This window comes from Coregonus lavaretus, assembly GCF_964263955.1.
Source record: "Coregonus lavaretus genome assembly, contig: HAP1_SCAFFOLD_4827, whole genome shotgun sequence".
Taxonomy (NCBI): Eukaryota; Metazoa; Chordata; class Actinopteri; order Salmoniformes; family Salmonidae; genus Coregonus; species Coregonus lavaretus.
Genome location: NW_028164302.1, coordinates 13,167 through 35,739, shown reverse-complemented (window position 1 = coordinate 35,739; position 22,573 = coordinate 13,167). Strand labels below are relative to the sequence as shown.

At 41.9% G+C, this 22,573-nt stretch overlaps 1 protein-coding gene across 1 annotated transcript; it reads right to left on the bottom strand.

Annotated features, from left to right (window-relative positions):
* Window positions 1-19,016: 19,016 nt before the first annotated feature.
* LOC311117229 (uncharacterized protein) lies at window positions 19,017-20,935 on the bottom strand (the record flags this gene model as incomplete). The annotated part of the gene is made up of 3 exons (XM_084192206.1): window positions 19,017-19,774; window positions 19,968-20,076; window positions 20,544-20,935. Coding segments are annotated over 3 exons (1,029 nt in total), but the record flags the coding sequence as incomplete, so codon positions are not given.
* Between the last annotated feature and the right edge of the window lie 1,638 nt (window positions 20,936-22,573).

The following is a 22,573-nucleotide window of genomic DNA, read 5'->3' as shown; positions in this document are numbered from 1 at the left end:
TACTTCCACAAGATCTTTAACCCAGCCAGTGGGCTTCCTTCTAAGAAGAGTTGGGTTTACCACAGGTATTCCCTCATGAGTTTCACTCTTTGGACTTTCCTGATTGCCTTGTAGGTCTTCTTTCTGCTGACTACTTCTTGCTTGAGCTCTTGTTAATGCACCTGAGAATGCCTTCCTCTGGAGCTTGTTTACACTCTCCCTGGCATGAGCTGCAACCTCTCCAGCTGATTTTATAGGCCACTCCTCCACTGGCCACTTTAGGAACTCTGGTCCATTTTGCCATGTGGAATTCTCCTTCAAATCTTCAGGAGCACCCCCTCTTGTTATGATGTCAGCTATGTTTAGATCCCCACGGATCCACCACCAGTCTTGCACTTGTCCAGCCTTCTGGATTTCACCCACTCTATTTGCAAAGAAGGTTTTGTACCCATAACTGACTCTTTGAATGGCTCCCAAGAACGTTTGACTGTCAAGTAGATGGAACCATCTCTCGATCTTCATTCGAGCATGCTTTTCCACATACTTCCTGATCCTGGCTGCGAAGACAGCACCACAGATCTCAGCTTTTACAGCTTCTCCCTTCTGATCCAGGGGTGTCAGCTTGGCTTTTGATTCAACTAATCGAACTTTAGTGCCTTGACTTGTCTCCCATCTTAAGTACATCACAGCTCCATAGGTTTTGTCACTTCCATCAGAGAATGTGATGCCCCAAGGTTTCCCTTCCCAGCCAGCTGGTGTGAGGCTCCTGTGGAATTGCACCTCTCCAAGCTGCACATATTCTTCAAAAAGCTGGATGGCTTCTTCTCTGAGGCTTTCTGAGAGAGGTTGGTTCCAGGTTTGTTGGGTTAGTTTCCCACCCCCTCCCTCTTGGAATGCTTTTCGAACAAGAATTGCTCCCTTCTGTTTGGCAGGTGTAACTAAGCCAATTGGGTCGTACAGTCCAGCCACTTGGCTTAAGAGAGCCCTCCTAGTCAGTGGGTTAGGTGTCTCAGTTCTCACCTCCTCCTTGAGAAGATTTTTTCCAACTCTCATCTTCTTTTTCCTTTTGGAAAAGTTAACTGAGGTTAACATGTAGAGCTTGTCTTCATCCATTTGGTAGCCGATACCCAAGGCTTTGTTGTCTTCGTCCCTCATTTGATTTGGAAGAATTAAGGTTTTACTTTGTGTCTTTGTTAGAACCTCCTTCTCCATTCCTTGCCTCCCACTTTGCCCTGACCGGACCCATGGTTTGAGGAAGAACCCTCCAGCTTTCAAGATCTCTTCGACATTTGCTGTGATTTTGTCAAGTTTATTCAGGTCATTTTGGGAGGTTAAGAGGTCATCCACATAACTGTCCTCTTCAATGACTCTGCGCTCATCCTCCAAGTGAAGAAAGTTGGGCAGGCGTGCTGTTTCCCTCATAGCCAATTGAGCAATGCAACCAGCAGGTCTGTCCCCAATGTTGACTCTGGTTATTGCATATTCACTTATCTCTTCATCTGGGCTGTCCCTCCAGAGGAACCTGTGAAGATGCATCTCACGCTCCTCCAGCCATACAGAGTTGTACATCTTTTTGATGTCTCCTAGAGATGCATACGTCCCTTCTCTGAACCTCAGCAAGACAGCTCTTATAGGGTTGAGAACGTCTGGTCCCTTTAGAAGAAGATCATTCATACCCACGCCTTTGTATTTCTGGCTACTATTCCATACAATACGAACCGGTGTTGTCACCGAATGAGGGTTCGGTGCCACCAGGTGGCTTACGTACCACACTGGTCCGTCCCACTCGTCCATGATTTTGTTGGTGAGTTTTATGGCTGCGCCTCGCTCGACCATTTCATGGATCTGGGTAGCATATGCGACTTTCCAGTCTGGCTCTCTGCTTAGTTGCTTTTCCATCCTTAAGAAACAAGCCTGGACTGCACTTTTGTTGTTCGGGAGAGAGGCTGGAACTACCGTCCAAGGATACTTTGCATCCCAATGTGGAGCCGGTGTGTGAGCATCCCCCTTCATGTAGGTGAGGCCTTCTTTAATGATCTCCAGTTCCCTTTCCTCTGCCAGGGTCATTTCCTTTCCTCCTGGTGGACAGTTTCCACATCGGCATCCTCCACATCTTGGCTCACATGCAGCTCCGATGCTGTCCCAGTGCCACCACTCAAGGAACTCACGGTTACTGGCAGCTGTAAATTTGGTCTGAGTCACATCCTCCTGCTGTAGCTGGGCTGTGTCAGTTGTTGGACTTGTGATTTCTTGATATTTGACAGCTGCTGTCCTCATGGAGCGAGCGAAGTGTGTTTTGGACTCATATGCTGCAACCTCCACTTCTTCAAATAAGTCGGGATGTGCGCCACCCACTGTTTTCCCCAATGGACCCTCCCACAAGACGAGGTCTCCGATGATTTTTACCCTCTGGGGAGCGAGTCTTCCCTCTCGGTGGCTAATGAGAAGTTCAACCTCTTCTGGCCTTTCCAATTCTGTAAGTTTGACTTCTGGGAAGAATTTTTTCAACTTCTCAGGTTCAATTACTTGATGCACTCTGGCGATTTCATCCAAGCCGTAGCAGACCATTTCATGAGCTCTCTCTGTCCCTTTAGGTGTCTTGACTCTGACTTTGAGGAGATACCTTTGTGTGTTCACCTCCATGGTCATACCACCAACCCCATGCACAACTAAAGTTATCTTCTCATGTCTTAACCCCAGTCTTTCAGCAGCCTTATGGGTAATGTAGTTTGTGTCTGAAGCAAGGTCAATTAAAGTCCCAATCTTCTGCCCTGCATTTGCCGTGACTTGCATCAACATCATGATGACAGGAAGTTCAGAGAGCCCATTTCTCTGCGGTAGCTCAGACTGGCCTGAAGCATCGAGTGTCACAAGAGGTGAAAGCCTTTCTGCATCGATCTGCCATTTCCTGGGAAAGTTCAGACAAGATCTCCTCTTGTTCCTCCGTTAGCTTGCTTTCACCTTTGCCGTCTTTTCCACTCTTTCTCTCTACCCCTCTTTTGACTTCTCCTTTTGGGCAGAGGAAAAAATGGTGGTCTGGGGCACCAACTTCCCTTTTACAGTCTTTGTTTCTGCATAGGAAAGTGTCTCTGCAGTATCCATCTTCATCATGGCATCCGAGACATTTTCTGCATGCTCCCAGCTTTCTCAATACAGTTTTCTTTTCAGGTAGCTTAAGTCTTTTGAACTTTCTACAGAAGAAGATTTTGTTGTTGTGCCCACTATCACCACATACACCACATACCTCATCAAGCTCTTCTTTCTTTGTGGTTTTTGTTGAGGCAATCTTTCTGTCATACTTCTTGTCCAAACGATCTGATTTCTCCACCTTCTCCACAGTTCTGAGCTGGTCGAGTCTCTCTAGTATTTCTTCTTGACTTTTCAGGAACTTCAAGAGCATGACAAAGTGGTTGTCTGATGTAACATTGTTTCTGGGTTCAACCATGAACATCACCCAGTCTCTTTTAATGAAGTCAGGCAACTTGCTTTCAATGGATCTAATTACCAGTGGGTTATTTATGGCTCCAGAGTTTCCTAACTCTGTGAGATCTGCTAGAGCCTTCTCCACTGATTGTATGAGATCAATGACCTTTCTTGGTTGGTTCCCTTTCATATGCGGCATCTTCTCCAGCTCTTCCAGGATTTCCACTATGATGGTTGACTTGTTGCCATACCTGTTCTCCAGGACTCTGAACATGTCATCGGCAGTGGTGTAGGGTGAAAGTCTGAGGTCTTTTGAGATTTTGTCATCCACACTCTCCAGGAGTTGAATTTTCTTAACTTCAGTTGATCCGGATGGCTCTCCCTGCTTTTGTAGCCTTTCCCAGTCTTTCCTCCATCTGTGATATTCTCTCTTGCTTCCATTGAAGATAGGTAGAGAGATTGGCTTGATTCTCACTATTGGTGTGGATGTTGCCGGTTGGGGTAGTAGTTTCCCTCCTGTGCCTTGCTCATTGATCGTCCGTGCAGTGGCAAATTCAGGTCTCCTCAACTCAAGCCTGTAGTAGAATGCTCTTACGTCCTTGACTCTTCCATCTAATTCGTCCTTTAATCCTACAGGGATCCATCGCTCCCATGTTGACATTGCTGAGATGGCCTCTTTTATTCTCTTGTCCAAGAGAGCGAGGTGCACTTCATAGCCCTCCAAATTGGCACTTTCCACAGGTACATCAGCCGCTTTATCATTGGCTTTTTCTGCTTCCAGGATTGCCACAAGAAGTTCACTCCTTCCATACCTCGACCACAGGTTTGTTTGAACAATGTCTCTTATCTCCGCCAACTTTGTTTCACCTTCATTTACAGATCTATCAATGTCAGCCTCTTGCTGTTCATTAAGACCTGGTTCCTTATCCTCAGTCATGTCAGCCTCCAGTCCAATCCTGTAGTCATCGTTGGCATCAAGCATCTTTCTGAAACAATCTGAAAGCTTAGCGAATTCCTCCTTTAACTCCACTTGAAGCATGCTGCTTGCTCCTCTTGAAATGAAGTTGGCTTGTCTGGTGAAGCTGCTTTTTGCAGTGGTCCTCTCCTTTTTGAGCTGCTGGACCGACTTCCCCAGGACATCTTCCGCCATCTTGACTTCCTCTGCGTCAACAGCTTATTTCTGGATCTGAAGCCGTTTATCCTCAGGGCCAGGCCGCTCCGCGTGGTTTACAACTGTCAAGTCCTCCTCTTGTTCACCATCCAAAGGACACAGGGACAACTCAAATTTCTGACTCAATCTTTTTTTTATTTTTAGTTTGCCTTCAGTTGATTGGTCTGTCCAGTAAATTTGCCAGTAAATTAGCCAGTAAATTAGCCAGTAAATTAGGTTGTAAACCTTTAAAGACAGAACAAAAAGTTACCATTTTAATTAAACATTTTAATGAACTTAACTTAGTTTAAACATTTAAATAAACATTCTAAATATCTTCAATGAATTAACCATTTACCATTGGCGTCTTTGGACTGAACCTGTGAGTGAACTTGGAGTCTTCTCTCTGAAGTTTGTTCTTCTGAATGACTGAGCCCCTCCATGCCTTCACAGGTGCTCCAAATCAGTGAAAATGACTGATCAGGTGACAAGCAGCCGGTTTGCTGCTGCACTCTGGGAAGTGTAGTTCTTTGACTCACTCCTGAGATTCAGCTCAACAGTGTATATTTTGAAAGATGGTGTCATTATCAATTATGCGCTGCTGTATTTCGCGCAGTCTTATTGCATTATTGGCAATCACCATGTTCACTATATGGGTCTCTTGCTCTGGAGTGAACATTCTTCCTCTGCCCCCAACATCTGGACGTCTAGCAATTCTGTAAAGTAACAATTTCAGTATTTTTGCATGTATGGTACTGTTGTGTTTCTCATTAGAGTATGGCAGTGCTACAAAGTAGTTACCGATTCTCATTTCGAAATGTCCTAATGATGCTTGCCACAGTGTAGCGGCTCAAATTAGGCTGAACCCGTTGGCCAGCTTCCCTCAGGGTCATCCCATGGTTGATGACATGGTCCACTATTGTAGCTCTGATGTCATCAGTTATTCTATTTCTTACTCTTCTTACCCTTCCTCTTTCCCCTCCTCGTCCTCTTCTTGCTCCTCCTTGTCCTCTTCCTCTAACTTCCTCTAACTCTCTCGCTTCTTCAACTCCACGTCCTCTTCCTCCGACTTCTTCAACTCCACGTCCTCTCCCTCGGCCTCCTCGGCCTCCTCTGATTCTCACTCTTCTCCCTCTTACTGCTCCTTCCATTGTACTCCACACAGACAGCTTACCTGTGGCTTATGTATAGTGCTTAGGCTGATTGAAAAGTGAACTAATTATCTACAACAGTTTTCACATGTGCAAGTGTGCCAGACAGTTGGCAAAATAGTGTTAATGATAGCCATACATGTGTATAATTTTGCTAGGAGTGTGTTGGAAATTTGGTAATTGAGTGTAAGCAGTGAGTTGTGTTTAAAGTTCTGCAAAAGAGTGTTGTGCAGTGAATTGTGCCTACAGTTTTGCAAAGTGTGTGTTACAAAATTGTAAACTGAGTGCAAAGCAGTGTTTGTGCTTTTAGTTTTGCAAACTCAGTGAGTGGTTTTGCTATACGTATTAATAGTTTTAGAAATTGTGCTACAAGAATCACGATTAGCGCTTAAGCATTCAGAAAAAACTGTAATAATATGCATGTCAGTCTCTCCAGGTTCAAAGTGGAGGAGAGATTGACTTCATTACTACTTGTATTTATGAGAGGTATTGACATGTTGAATGCACCGAGCTGTCTGTTTGAACTACTGGCACACAGCTCGGACACCCATGCATACCCCACAAGACATGCCACCAGAGGTCTCTTCACAGTCCCCAAGTCCAGAACAGACTATGAGAGGCGCACAGTACTACATAGAGCCATGAATTCATGGAACTCTATTCCACATCAGGTAACTGATGCAAGCAGTAAAATTAGATTTAAAAAAGAGATACAAATACACCTTATTGAACAGAAGGGACTGTGAAGCAACACAAACATAGGCACAGACACATGCACACACACACATGATAACATACGCACTATACACACACGTACAAATGGATATTGTACTGTAGATATGTGGTAGTGGTGGAGTAGGGGCCTGAGGGCACACAGTGTGTTGTGAAATCTTTGAATGTATTGTAATGTTTTAAAGATTGTATAAACTGCCTTCATTTTGCTAATGGGGATCATAATAAATACAAATACAAACACAAATACATTGCAGTAAATGGGAAAAGAAAAGTGTCAACCAATTGATGTTTACGTCAATACATTGCAGTAAATTGGAATAGATGAGTGTCACAGGGTTGACGCGTATGTCAATAGGGTTGAGGGTTAGGTTTAGGGTTAAAAACCCTAATCCTCAACCCTAACCCTAGCCTCAACCCTAACCCAAACCCTAACTCTCACTTCATCTCCACATCTTGGCTCAACCCTAACCCTAGCCATTAGTCTTACCTTAACCTCTTGTCCACATCCTGGCTCTACCCTTTCTCCAACCTCAACCCCAACCCTAACCCTAACCTAACCCTAACCCTAACCCTAACCCTAACCCTAACCCTAACCCTAGTCTTACCCTAACCTCTTGTCCACATCCTGATTCTACCCTTTCTCCAACCTCAACCCTAACCCTAACCCTAACCCTAACCCTAGTCTTACCCTAACCTCTTGTCCACATCCTGGCTCTACCATTTCTCCAACCTCAACCCTAACCCTAACCCTAACCCTAACCCTAACCCTAACCCTCAACCCTAACCCTCAACCCTAACCCTAACCCTAACCCTAACCCTAATTCTCACTTCATCTCCACATACCGGCTCCACCCTTTCTCCAACCTCAACCCCAACCCTAACCCTAACCCTAACCATAACCCTAACCTCAACCCCAACCTTAATCCTAACCCTAACCCTAACCCTAACCCTAACCCTAACCCTCAACCCTAACCCTAACCCTAACCTTAACCATAACCCTAACCCTAACCCTAACCCTCAACCCTCAACCCTAACCCTAACTCTCACTTCATCTCCACATACCGGCTCCACCCTTTCTCCAACCTCAACCCCAACCATAACCCTAACCCTAACCCTAACCTTAACCATAACCATAACCCTAACCCTAACCCTAACCCTAACCCTAACCCTAACCCTAACCCTCAACCCGAACCCTAACCCTAACTCTAACCCTAATCCTAACCCTAACCCTAACCCTAACCCTAACCCTAACCCTAACCTTAACCCTAACCCTAACCTTAACCCTAACCCTAACTCTAACCCTAACCTTAACCCTAACCTTATCCCTAACCCTATGGCTATATTTAAAGTTGAGCCAAGATGTGGAGACGAAGCTAGCGTTTTTCTAAGAGTGTATGTAGGGTTAAGGTTAGGGTCAGGGTTCGGGGAGAGTTTAGATAAACTGGGTTAGGGTTAAGGTTAGGGTCAGGGTTCGGGGAGAGTTTAGATAAACTGGGTTAGGGTTAAGGTTAGGGTCAGGGTTCGGGGAGAGTTTAGATAAACTGGGTTAGTGTTAAGGTTAGGGTCAGGGTTCGGGCCTCAACCCTAGACATAACCCTAACCATTATCCAATTAACAATTCATAAACGTGCCCCTCCCCCCCACTACATGGCAGAAAAGGTAGGCCTCACTTGAAGCCTGACCTAGAGTTAAGGTGCTTTTGATATCAGTAGAATGGTTTGCGAATAGAAACACTATGACTATGAGGTTCTAGCTGTATTAGTTATTGACATAGCCATCAGGGACTGTCATGACCCAGCATATGAAAGTCAAAAACAGTTTTGGACCTCCATTGGACACAATGGTATTGCAGTACTACTACTACTACTACTAATAATAATACATTTGAGTTTGGTCTGTAGTTGGTGAGGAGCTCAGGTTTCTTCAGTATGGGGAGTTATAGCTGCTGTTTACAAAGGAGTAGGAACAATGCAAGTTGTGAGGGATGCATTTATAATCTTGACCACAAGGGGGCAGAGAACAGGGAGGCATGGCTGAACTTAGGCAGTGGGTATGGCGTCACAACCTGGTCTCAGAGCATTTCGTATTATTCTGTACATAAATATGCAACACTCCATTTAGTATGATATGTTACGTTTCGCATGGTATGTAATAATTTGTGGATTTCCATCACCCATTTCGTATGATATGTTACGAATTGCAATTCGTATTATATGTTACGAATTTGCAAAACCTATAATATGTTACGAATTCTAGCTAGGTGCCTAGGTGGCTAACGTTAGCTAGCTTGCTAACGTTAGCTAGGCTAGGGCTGCGTTTCAAACACGTAAAAGACACACCCTCCTCCACTTACCCTCGCCTTATGCCCTTGGGGGAATCCCTGCGGTCATCTTTGCCGTCGTTCCAAACAATTAGCCAAGAAAGGGGAAGTTGGCAACATAAGCCCCTCAGCCCTCGTTTGTGATCGTATGTGAGTGTACAAGTACGTTCACTCCAGGGCCCCATATTTCAATTCGCGATGATTGTACATCCGCTAAGAAAAGTCTGCCAAAACTTAAAACCAACATCAATATGGATTAAGTCAACATAAGTAAGTAAAAACAAATGTAAATAAGTTAGAAATTGTGCTACTAATGCACATGACGGCACAAAAAAAGTATCGTAAAAAGTAATAATGTTTTTGTTCGGTTAGCTTTTGGAAATGTTAGCTAGCACATACAACTTTCCCTGACATCACACTTATAATAATTTTTTGATTTACCTGATATAATTGGATGGCTAGTATTCGATGTCTGCGGATGCGTTGTCTTCCAGCCAAGATACGAAACGCGATCATAATTGACTGTAGCGCATATAAAGAACACACAACAGCTACCGGTGGTTCCATGACGACTGAAAACACAACCGTGGGACGAACTACTGACGAATTCCCGGGCAAGGGCGGTCCATTTAAAATCAATTCATTCCTCCCTCGCCCCTTGCCCTGCAAGTGTCAACTCATCAGACGTCATGATACGTCATCAGAAGTGTCCACTTCATTTATTTGAGGGCTGAGGGGAGAGGGTGTGTCTTTTAAGTGTTTGGAACGCAGCCTAGGGGTTAGGGTTAGGGTTTAGGGTTAATGTTAGGGTTAAGTTTAGGAGTTAGGTTAAAGGGTTAAGGTTAGGGTTAGGGTTAGGGGATGGGTTAGCTAAAATGGTTAAGGTTAGGGTTAAGTGTAGATAAAAGGGTTAAGGTTAGGGTTAGGGGAAGGGTTAGCTAACATGCCAAGTAGTTGCAATGGACATTTTGGAAACACCTACTCATTCAAGGGTTTTTCTTTATCTTTACTATTTTTTACATTGCAGAATAATAGTGAAGACATCAAATCTATAAAATATATTTTATATTTGAGATTCTTCAAATAGCCAGCCTTTGCCTTGATGACAGCTTTGCATACTCTTGGCATTCTCTCAACCAGCTCATGAGGTAGTCACCTGGAATGCATTTAAATTAAGAGGTGTGCCTTGTTAAAAGTTAATTTGTGTAATTTCTTTCCTTCTTAATGCGTTTGAGCCAATCAGTTGTGTTGTGACAAGGTATACAGAAGATAGCCCTATTTGGTAAAAGACCAAGTCCATATTATGGCAAGAACAGCTCAAATAAGAAAAGCGAAACGACAGTCCATCATTACTTTAAGACATGAAGGTCAGTCATTACGGAACATTTCAAGAACTTTGAAAGTTTCTTCAAGTGCAGTCGCAAAAACCATGAAGCTCTGTGATGGACTTTGACTGGGCTGAGCGGGAACTGTGCTTCCGTAGTGGTAGGGGGGGTTAGCAGGCCAGAGGTGGATGAACGTAGTGCCCTCGTTTGGGTGTAGGTTCTGAAAGTACAGGGAAAATGCTTGGCAAACTAAGAAAGACGAAGAGGAACGTACCATCCAATAGCATTCAAACCCCAGATGGTAGCATAACAATGGATCCTTCTGAAATTAACTCAGTCTTTAAAAACATTTTATCACAAACTGTATTGATCAGAAAACAAAAGTTCAAAGGGGGATATAGACAATTTTACCAATTATAAGTGAACCAGAGAAAATTAATATAGAAACATTACCCCAGATGAACTGTTGGAGGCCATCAATAATCTACAAAATGGGAAATCTCCTGGTAATGATGGATTCCCAGTGGAATTGTATAGACACTTTCGTCCCAAATTACTTAAGTCTATGTTACTCACAACAGCTGTAGAGAAAAATGAGGTTCCCCAGTCACTATGTTTGGCTACAATCCACCTACATAAAAGAAAGATAAGGATCCAGTATCACTTCTGAATGTGGATTATAAAATCATTGCTAAGGTATTGGTTTTTCACATAGAAACAGTAATACAAAAGTTGATTCACTCTGATCAAACAGGGTTTTTATGGAGCAGGATGTCTTCAGACAATCTCAGCTGTTTTTTCAATATATAATCATACCAAGAACTTGAACGCTCCAAAAGTGGCAGTATCAATAGATGCTGAAAAAAACATTTGATAGGGTGGAATGGGCACATTTGGTGGCTGTCTTAAAAATGGTTGGTTTTGGTCTGGTATTTATTTCCTGGTTTGAGCTATTGTATAAATCCCCCAAAGCATTAATACGAACAAATGGACAGATCTCTGAGCCATTTAAGTTAACAAGAGGGACAAGATGCTCTCTGTCTGGTTATTTATTTTCATTAGCCACAGAACCCCTAGCGTCAATAACGAGAACTCATGGCTCAATCCGGGGGCACAGAGATTGGTGGAGATCAACATGTGACATCGTTATATGCGGATTACATTTTACTTTATTTACCAGAACAACAGAACATTCTCTGTCATTTGTTTTACTTCTGTTGGACACATATGGTGCTGTGTCAGGATTCAAAGTGAATCGGGAGAAAACTGAAATAATGCCCATTTCTAATTATGACATTTCAAACTTAGAAAGTACATTTAAGTGGAAATGGACAGACACATATTAAATACCTGGGTGTACTGATACCATGCAATATGGAGGAGGCATATAAAATCAATTACTCTCCCTATTTCTATGTAAGGTATGGCCAACATGATCAAAATTAATGTATTTATTCCAGACCTTGACAGTTTCAATTCCATCCAACTTTTAAAATAAAATAAATGGACTGCTCTCCAACTTTATTTGAAATGGAAAGACCTCAAGAGTCATATTGACTGTTTTACACTTTCCTTATGAAGCTGGAGGTCTTGGACTACCTCATGTGAGCGGGCGGCAGGTAGCTTAGTGGTTAAGCGGTTAAGAGCGTTGTGCCAGTAACCGAAAGGTCGCTGGTTCTAATCCCCGAGCCGACTGGGTGAAAAATCTGTCGATGTGCCCTTGAGCAAGGCACTTAAACCTAATTGCTCTGGATAAGAGCGTCTGCTACAATAAAAAATGAAGATGTATTACTGGGCTGCACAAATGTGTTCACAACGGACAGCAGATTATCCTCATGCATGGAGGAGTATCGAATCCATTAATGTACTACCCTGTGATCTAAAATAGATTCACTACTTCAGGTCCAAGACATTGAAGAAAAAAATTCTGAGGATCCAATCATTCTCAATTCCATTTGTATTTGGGAAAATGTACACCGTTGGAAAGAACTAATATCGACAGGCACCCTATTTGTAATAACCCCACCTTACCTAGAGCGTTTAATTACATTACATATTACATATTTGTCCTGTGACAAACTAAAACCATGTTGGCATAATGTACAGTATGTATATGTCATTTCATTGTGTCTAGGAACTTATATCCATCCCTCTCCGGGATTAATATTGGCGATCAATATCAGATAAAGTTTTGTGATCTAGGTCTAATTGCTGCAAATAAATGTATAGCCATCAATTGGAAAGCCTCATCATATTCTCCCTCTATAACAAACTGAAGAACTGTCTAGTTACATCCCACTAGATTCTACACTGAACAAAAATATAAACACAACATGTAACGTGTTGGTCCCATGTTTCACGAGCTGAAATTAAAGATCCTAGACATTTTCCATATGCACAAAAAGCTTATTTCTCTAAAATGTGCAGTTTTGTCACACAACACAATGCCACAGATGTCTCAAGTTTTGAGGGAAGGTACAATTGGCATGCTGACTGCAGGAATGTACACCAGAGCTGTTGCCAGATAATTGTATGTTAATTTATCTACCATAAGCCGCCTCCAACGTCGTTTTAGAGAATTTGACAGTACGTCCAACCGGCCTCACAACCGCAGACAACATGCATGGCGTCGTGTGGGCGAGCAGTTAGTTGATGTCAACGTTGTGAACAGAGTGCTCCGTGGTGGCGTGGGGTTATAGTATGAGCAGGCATAAGCTACGGACAACAAATACAATTGCATTTTATCAATGGCAGTTTGAATGCACAGAGATACCATGAGGAGATCCTGAGGCCCATTGTTGTGCCATTCATCCGCCGCCATCACCCCATATTTCAGCATGATAATGCACTGCCCCATGTCGCAAGGATCTGTACACAATTCCTGGAAGCTGAACATGTCCCAGTTCTTCCATGGCCTGCATAGTAACCAGACATGTCACCCATTGAGCATGTTTGGGATGCTCTGGATCAACGTGTATGACAGCGTGTTCCAGTTCCCGCCAATATCCAGCAACTTGGCACAGCCATTGAAGAGGAGTGGGACAACATTCCACAGGCCACAATCAACAGCCTGATCAACTCTATTTGAAGGAGATGTATTGCGCTGCATGAGGCAAATGGTGGTCACACCAGATACTGACTGGTTTTCTGATCTACGCCCCTACCTTTTTTTGTAAAGTATCTGTGACCAACAGATGCATATCTGTATTCCCAGTCATGTGAAATCCATAGGTTAGGGCCTAAGGAATTTATTTCAATTGACATATTTATATGAACTGTAACTCAGTAAAATCTTAGAAATTGTTGCATGTTGCGTTTATATTTTTGTTAAGTGTAGATCCAGGGTATGACTGTATACTATAAAATCAAACAAAAACCAGACATACTTGGCAGAGCCAGACATACTTCCAATGACCCACATTACTTCAGATTGTGTTATGTTGTTTCTGTCTGTAGAAACAAGATTACACGCAGAAATCTTTTTCAATATTTAAATAATAAAGCATTTGATTCTTCCATTCTTTTAACGTTGGAGTAACATTTGACTTCCAGTATTTAAGTAATAGCTTCTTCATTATAAGCGAGAAAAATAATATTGTCCAACCAATTGGGCATCTCACCGCACCCTCATACAGTGAGGGAAAAAAGTATTTGATCCCCTGCTGATTTTGTACGTTTGCCCACTGACAAAGAAATGATCAGTCTATAATTTTAATGGTAGGTTTATTTGAACAGTGAGAGACAGAATAACAACATAGAAATCCAGAAAAACGCATTTCAAAAATGTTATAAATTTATTTGCATTTTAATGAGGGAAATAAGTATTTGACCCCCTCTCAATCAGAAAGATTTCTGGCTCCCAGGTGTCTTTTATACAGGTAACGAGCTGAGATTAGGAGCACACTCTTAAAGGGAGTGCTCCTAATCTCAGCTTGTTACCTGTATAAAAGACACCTGTCCACAGAAGCAATCAATCAATCAGATTCCAAACTCTCCACCATGGCCAAGACCAAAGAGCTCTCCAAGGATGTCAGGGACAAGATTGTAGACCTACACAAGGCTGGAATGGGCTACAAGACCATCGCCAAGCAGCTTCGTGAGAAGGTGACAACAATTGGTGTGATTATTCACAAATGGAAGAAACACAAAAGAACTGTCAATCTCCCTCGGCCTGGGGCTCCATGCAAGATCTCACCTCGTGGAGTTGCAATAATCATGAGAACGGTGAGGAATCAGCCCAGAACTACTCGGGAGGATCTTGTCAATGATCTCAAGGCAGCTGGGACCATAGTCACCAAGAAAACAATTGGTAACACACTACACCGTGAAGGACTGAAATCCTGCAGCGCCCGCAAGGTCCCCCTGCTCAAGAAAGCACATATACAGGCCCGTCTGAAGTTTACCAATGAACATTTGAATGATTCAGAGGAGAACTGGGTGAAAGTGTTGTGGTCAGATGAGACCAAAATCGAGCTCTTTGGCATCAACTCAACTCGCCGTGTTTGGAGGAGGAGGAATGTTGCCTATGACCCCAAGAACACCATCCCCACCGTCAAACATGGAGGTGGAAACATTATGCTTTGGGGGTGTTTTTCTGCTAAGGGAACAGGACAACTTCACCGCATCAAAGGGACGGTGGATGGGGCCATGTACCGTCAAATCTTGGGTGAGAACCTCCTTCCCTCAGCCAGGGCATTGAAAATGGGTCGAGGATGGATATTCCAGCATGACAATGACCCAAAACACACGGCCAAGGCAACAAAGGAGTGGCTCAAGAAGAAGCACATTAAGGTCCTGGAGTGGCCTAGCCAGTCTCCAGACCTTAATCCCATAGGAAATATGTGGAGGGAGCTGAAGGTTTGAGTTGCCAAATGTCAGCCTCGAAACCTTAATGACTTAGAGAAGATCTGCAAAGAGGAGTGGGACAAAATCCCTCCTGAGATGTGTGCAAACCTGGTGGCCAACTACAAGAAACGTCTGACCTCTGTGATTGCCAACAAGGGTTTTGCCACGAAGTACTAAGTCATGTTTTGCAGAGGGGTCAAATACTTATTTCCCTCATTAAAATGCAAGTCAATTTATAACATTTTTGACATGCGTTTTTCTGGATTTTTTTGTAGTTATTCTGTCTCTCACTGTTCAAATAAACCTACCATTAAAATGATAGACTGATCATGTCTTTGTCAGTGGGCAAACTTAGAAAATCAGCAGGGGATCAAATACTTTTTTCCCTCACTGTATGCAATGTCTTGAAATATTCAGATAGACGGATTAAAAGTACATTTACATAGTAACATTTCTGACAGCGAGTCTTTCTAACTCCACCCATAACTTCTGTACTTTATAGCGTGCCCAGAAGGCATGAATTATTGAGTAATTGTTAGTTTTACACTTCAGACACGACTCTGCTGTTGTGCTGTAGAATTTGTGAATGTTGTTTCTTGTGCAATAAATTCTGTACATTGGTTTATACTGGATTAAGCGTACATTTTAGTTAACTGTAATTTAGTTAGGTATGTTCCAACACTCCCTCCATCTTGTGCCAATATCAGTTATTTTTAAGTCTTGGTTTAATAGTTTATATATTTTTTCTAAGAGATTGTCAGTTGGATCGGCTCTCTGCAAGGTTTTGTATTTCTTACCTATCATATGAGTATCTTTTTCTGACTCAAATAGGATTCCCTCAACATTGCTCTGATGTCCAAAAGCGTTCAGGTCGAAATTTCGTGATATAAAACTTTTAAGTTGCATATATTTGAAAATGTCTACATTGGTCAGTCCAAAACTGCTTTTTAATTCTGACATGGAAAAAACCTTCTTTCCTACTACCACCTCATTTACGGTTTCTTTAGTTTTCCATGTGGGCCAATTTATCGGTGAATTCTGAAAAGCTATCCAAAGATTGTTCCATAGGGGTGTGTTTATAGGGATATTGGTTCTTGTAGAATACGTTTCAGTTTCTTCCATATGTACCCATTGTTTCTCTTTAGTGCATTTAACAATATGTCACAAATAAAAGCCTTGGGTGGCGAGTTGATAAAATTCCAAGTCTGGAAGGTTGTTACGTGTGACGTGTTTTTCTTTCTCCCCATTTTCCTGTGTAGTGTGTCTGTGTGTTCTGGGCATTACAGGTGTGCTGAGTTGCGGCTGACGATGGTGGGCGTGGCTTCGGTCCGCAGTCCTGGCAGCTGTAGCTGATTGACGAGAGTATACCTGTTTTCCGTGTGAGCTCGAAGAGGGGGGTAGAGGACACTTGTTGTTTGGCTGTCTGGGTGTTGGTTGTGTTCATTTATCTTTCTTTGTGTTCCAGCCTGTCCTCCTGCGGTACTCCACCCTACCTTGTTCCTGGAGAATGGAAAGGTAGATCTGCCCATGGGTGTACATTCTGTATTTTTTGGTAAACAGGTAGGAAAGTGGGATAGGGTTTAGAGTGTGATAGGAAGGATTAGGTGTGTAGAAGAGGAGGGACCTTTTGTTTATTTTTATTAATTGGACCCCGTTCCCAAATATTCCTTTCTCTTACCTTCCCTGGTTTGTTTGATTGATTTTTGTTTCATTACTGTTTCTTTGTGGGTGTTGTATATTTTAAATACCTTACTAAACATCCCCCGAGGACTAACCTTGAGATCTGGTTGTTGTCTGGTTATTTTAGTTCATTACTGGTGGTCCTCTGTAGCTCAGCTGGTAGAGCACTGTGCTTGTAACGCCAGGGTAGTGGGTTCGATCCCCGGGACCACCCATATACAAAAAAAAAATGTATGACTGTAAGTCGCTTTGGATAAAAAGCGTCTGCTAAATGGCATAATATATATTATATATTATTACACCCCACATTTCTTCCCCGTCCATCTAGTTTACCTTGTGTGCGCAGGCACAGGCATTTACGTCTCCTCCTCAGACAAACTACACCCGAGGGGAGAACGTAACAAAGGTTAAAACCACCGTCAGACATAGGAAGATGTAAAACTTTCCTTTTTATTGTATGAGTTTTATTTGCCCATATAAAGTCTGTTATGACCGAGTATACTTTTTTAAATAATGTCTTCAGCATTACAAAACATTTATATAAAAACGTTAATATTTTTTGTGGTCCACTTTGTTGTACATCATGAATATGTTTTTTATTTTTCCTGTTGCCATTATTTCAGTTTTACATTTATTTTATATCCTGAGATTTTAGAGTATTCTGAAAATATTTTTAACAAAGGGGACATTGAGTTTTCAATATTTGTCAGGTACATCAGGAGATTGTTGGCAAATCGGTTTACTCATGGTCCTGTCTAATTCTTTCTGCAAGCGGTTCAATTGCCAGTGCAAACAGGAGGGGGGAGAGAGGGCATCCCTGTCTTGTGCCCCTTTCGAAAGTAAATTCATCAGATAATGCATTATTTGCTTTTTGGATATTTATATAACATTTTTATGAAATGTATTATTTCAACTGGAAAGTTGAAGACTTCCAAAGTTTTGATTAGAAAAGGCCATTCAAGACGGTTTAAGTTTGAACAGTGTCTAACATTTCATTTTGGGTGATTTCTAATTTTAGTGATTATTTTTAGTCTGCTTATAGTTGCTTCAGGGTTGTTGAATCTAAGAAGGCTGTAGGATCATGCCAACTGTTGTTTCATTCTGATTTATATAGATTTTCATAGAAGCTTTTAAAAATGTTATTAATAGCGTTGTTGTTTCTAATTAAATCATTTGTATCCTTATCTTTTAAAACTATAACTGGCTTGGTGTGTATTCATTTTGTGAGGGCTGCGAGGTGTTTACCACATTTATTTGCCATTAAATAGTATGTTTTATTTGAGTTTAACCTCTAGTTGTTGGCTTTCTTCAAAAATAAAAGATAATATTCCTGCTTAAAGTCAGAAATGTTGTTTTCTTCTTTACTTTGTAAATACTTTTTTTCTAAGATGGTGATTTATTTTTTATTTTTCACGAATTTCTAGATTTAACGTTTTTGTATGAGAGTATCATTCCGCTAATGCACGCCTTAAAAGCATCCCAAATTATGTCAGGGGGCAGCTTTTGTCTATATTTGTAATGGTAAAGGTTTACATTTTTTTGTTTATGTATTTAATACATGTTGGGTCTTGAATATAATTCTCCACATTTTGTTGTAGTGTAATATTTGACATGTGTATATACAGTTGGCTATATATGATATTATAATAACCTCACATGTGACACGTAATAAGACAAAGCAATTAGCCTATTAAAATGTTTATCTGACTCCATAAAGATAATTAAAATATACAAGCAAGAATTAGGTAATGAGTTGACGTTGACTAGCAAGAATTGGTCTGAGAATTGTCTATATCAAAGGCAGATATTGAATTAACATTGTACAATGTAAATCAGACAGAATTCCTGAGAGGACAATAAACCCTCTTTGAGAGTAATTTAGAGTTCACTCTGTACAGATACAAGTTACCACAGAGATCATAGATACATATAGATAGCATCAGAGTTATCCTCAGTGAACAAGTTTCAGATAAATACCAAAAATGGATACTATAGCATTATTCTGTCACAATAGTCAGTCCTCTGGACAGTGGCGGCTGGTGAAAAATATTCTCGGTGGGGCTGTGCCATACTTTTTTTTTCCTGTAACCATCGCGATATATTTTAACACAAACTGCAGGACAGCAGTGCTCAGTGAAACATTCAGTAATTATTTAATGCCAATATTAAAAAGTTGAGGCATTCTTACACAAAAACATATTACACAAACCCAAGCCTTTCATTTGCATTTAAAGTGAACTTTTCACCATTGGTAGTAAACAGGCAACGCAACAGGCATGCTGTCAGAACAGAGTGGAAAGTGGACAATAACATGAAATTATTATAAAGTTTATAGGAAATCTTACACTGTATAAAAGGATGTATAATATAGAAATGGATATCAAGTGGATGAACTCAAACCTTTGACTGGAAGAATAGCATACAGTATTTTATGATCATACTAAATGTGACTAATTGTTAATGTGCTCCAGAACTGCAACAATTAATTGATACAAAACAACCTATATACAGTAATATTAGCAAAGACACTATTAAGACTTTCTAGAGTACCATATATAACTGGATTTTTTATGCTAAGGTCAACTATATACAAAGAAACATGCGGCCAGAGCTGCTCTGTGTGTGTGTGTCTGTCATCTTATTTGTACAGGAATTTTGCCCGTCTGTCCTTCTGAGTGGCAAACCTCTCAATGACCCTTTGATTAAAGTCAGGAATGTCCCTGACAAGTTTCTTCTCCATGGAGAGCATGGCCAGAGCGTTCAGGCGATCCTGTGTCATGCTGTTTCTCAGGAAGGTCTTGATCCTTTTCAGTGTAGAGAAGCACCATTCTGACTCAGCAGTTGTCATGGGTGTGGTGATGAGGATCTTGAGGAGGCTGGCAGTCTCTGTGAAAGTGCTCTGAAGGTTGTTCTCCATGAAGAACTGGTACAGGGGCACTGCACCACTACAAGCCTTGAACTCACTGTTCTCATAGATGAGGGACAGTTCGGTTTTGAGCTTGGCCTTGTTCAACATGGGGTACGCCTCCACGGTTGTTTCAAGCGCTGTATCGGGGAACTTCACACTGTGTTGTGGGAACAACTCTCCGTGCAATAGTGTTGCGCTGATGAGGTGCTGGGTGAAGGAGAACCTCTCTTTGGCATGACTCAGGATGGTATCACATACCTGTAAAAGATACATCATCAGCTTTAATTTGCAATTAAGCTATTTTGATGCAAGTGATCCTGACTGACACATGCCTATGTCCAACTCAAGTATATGATTACCAAGGTGCTGATTGTTCAGGGTTTTGGCTACATACTACCAGGCCTGAAAAAAGTTCTAGGTGGGAAACACTGACAATTACATCACAACTTACCTCTATAGCCAACCTCTGTTGTTCTCCTGGTCCCAGCATCCTCCGTCGCTTGATGGGCTGTTGCTGCTCGTCAGATACGCTGTGCCCACACAAAGAGGGAATTGAGGCCCTGGGTCCAAAAAATAAAGTTTAATTTGATAACTTGCAATCAGACTTCTTAACTCACTGTAATTCCCCCTCAACACACAACCAGTGACTTTTATATATATATATATATATATATATATAGACAGACAGACAGACAGACAGTGTGTATATACACACAAACTATGTCTAGTAACTGCTTTTAACCTGTGATGTACATAATTAACTGATGTTATTACGTTTTAAAGCCTTTTTCTATTACATTTGTGAGAGGGATGCAACATCATTTTGTTCTGCTGTTCACTTAGCAATAAAGTTAATATTCAATAACAACTAGGCCTCTTCTAGAAATTGACCTGGTGGACACCTGAATAATTATTACAAACTGTGTAGTACTTTCCTGCATTATTATCAACGTCTGATTGTGTCTTCTCTTTCCTTTTAAAATACTAAAACAAATATAATTGTGACGGCTCTATGATAATCACTCACACAAGCACCAACTGGCAGTGGGTGGAAACGTCAGTCGTCTCGTCAGCTTGAATGGTGATAAAATCAGCACTCTTTACTTCCTCCAGGATGTAATCCTTAAGCATTGACAGCATACAGTCCAACAGCTCGTTCTGTATCGTCTTTGACGTGCCCTTAAAAACGGTAGCTGTCTTCAGGTGCTCCTCCAGCACACTGTCGAGGGAGGCAACAAAATCCACTAAGCCCCGGAAAATGCCGGGGTTGTCTGAGGAGTCAGTCTCCTCGTGCCCACGCAAGGCCAACTCAAAAGCCCCACAGAACTTCACACAATCGATAATTTTGGATAGAATGTGCCTGTTTTTATCCACCTCCTCATTGTGTTTCCTCACCGCAATCCTGTGGCCGTCATCCAGCTGCGTAGCAATGTTCACCCTTCCTAATACAGCTAGCTTTACAGAGTTGTCCATGTGTGCCCTGGTGTTCTCATGTTTCTTTACCTTCTCTGACAGGTGCTTCATATCCCTCACTCCGGTACCTGTCCATGCTGAATCTGACCCCGTCGTTTTAAAAAGCAAGCACGGAAAGCAAAATAAAGCATTAGCATCAGTGCACCCAGCTAGCCAAGCCTTCCTGGTGTACCAGCTACGGGAGAAGCCGCGCATATACTGCTTCCCTTTCTCGCTAGCCTGCTGTCTGATTGAGAGGTCAGGTTGATCTGGGCCCAGCTCTTTCACCCGAACTTTCTCTGACAAAGTTCTCCTCTCAAACGGATCTTGGAGGAGAGATTTCACCGAGTTAGGGTTGGGTCTTGGAGGAGTAACGTTTGCGTTCGCCATTGTTGTCTAGTAAAAATGGCGTCACTGGACCCCGGTCCTTATTTTATCAGGGGCGAGCTTGGGGCGATAAAATAATCGCCCTCCTTGGATTCGATTTAAGATCGCTTATTGACTACATTTTATGTCATACATTCATATCTTAAATTAGCAATTGGCTTAACTGCTACGTAGACCCGCCTCCTCGGGGCACTTTCTGTATCGCCCAGAGCTGACGAGGCGTTTGACAGGCAGAGGAAAGGTTGCGAATATGATTTTCTATCATATCTTACACATATTACTGTGTGCATTCCATATTTCAAACACACAAATATTGACATACTGATGTTTTTATTATTATTATTATTATTTTTATTTTTTTATTTTTTTATTTTGTAAAATAATTTTATTTAAGGGGGCGGCGCCCTAGCGCCCTCTATCGGCCAGCCGCCACTGCCTCTGGATACTGTAACAGAGATACATTTGACCCCTCAGAGGGGGAAGGGCTGACTAGTCCCTTGGGCATTGTTCTTTGTTCCTGGACCATTTGCCATGCAACTCCAAGTGACAGAGAACACATAATTTAGGGCCGAGCCTACACTGTCACTAAGTGTATTTTCTGTTGGTATAATTAAGCATCATACAGGTGTCACGTTCGTTATAAGAACCGGACCAAGGCGCAGTGTGATATGCGTACATCTCTTTAATAGTGTACTAGCAACACGATACAAAACAACAAAACGAAACGTGAAGTCCTCGGTCATACACAAACCTACACGGAACAAGATCCCACAAAACACAAGTGCACAACAGGCTGCCTAAGTATGGTTCCCAATCAGAGACAACAAGCAACAGCTGATTCACGTTGCCTCTGATTGAGAACCACCCCGGCCAACATAGAAACACATAACCTAGAACAGAACATAGAAAACGAAACATAGACACTACACAAAGAAACTAACACCCTGGCTCAACATACAAGAGTCCCCAGAGCCAGGGCGTGATAACAGGAGAATGATCCGATATCACTATTCATCCCCCTTGGCGTTTTTCCTATTTTGTTGCATTACAACCTGTAATATAAATAAATTTTTTATCTGGATTTCATGTAATGGACATACACAAAATAGTGGTGAAGTGAAATGAAAAACATAACTTGTAAAAAAATAACGGAAAAGTGGTGCGTGCATATGTATTCACCCACTTTGCTATGAAGCCCCTAAATTAGATCTGGTGCAA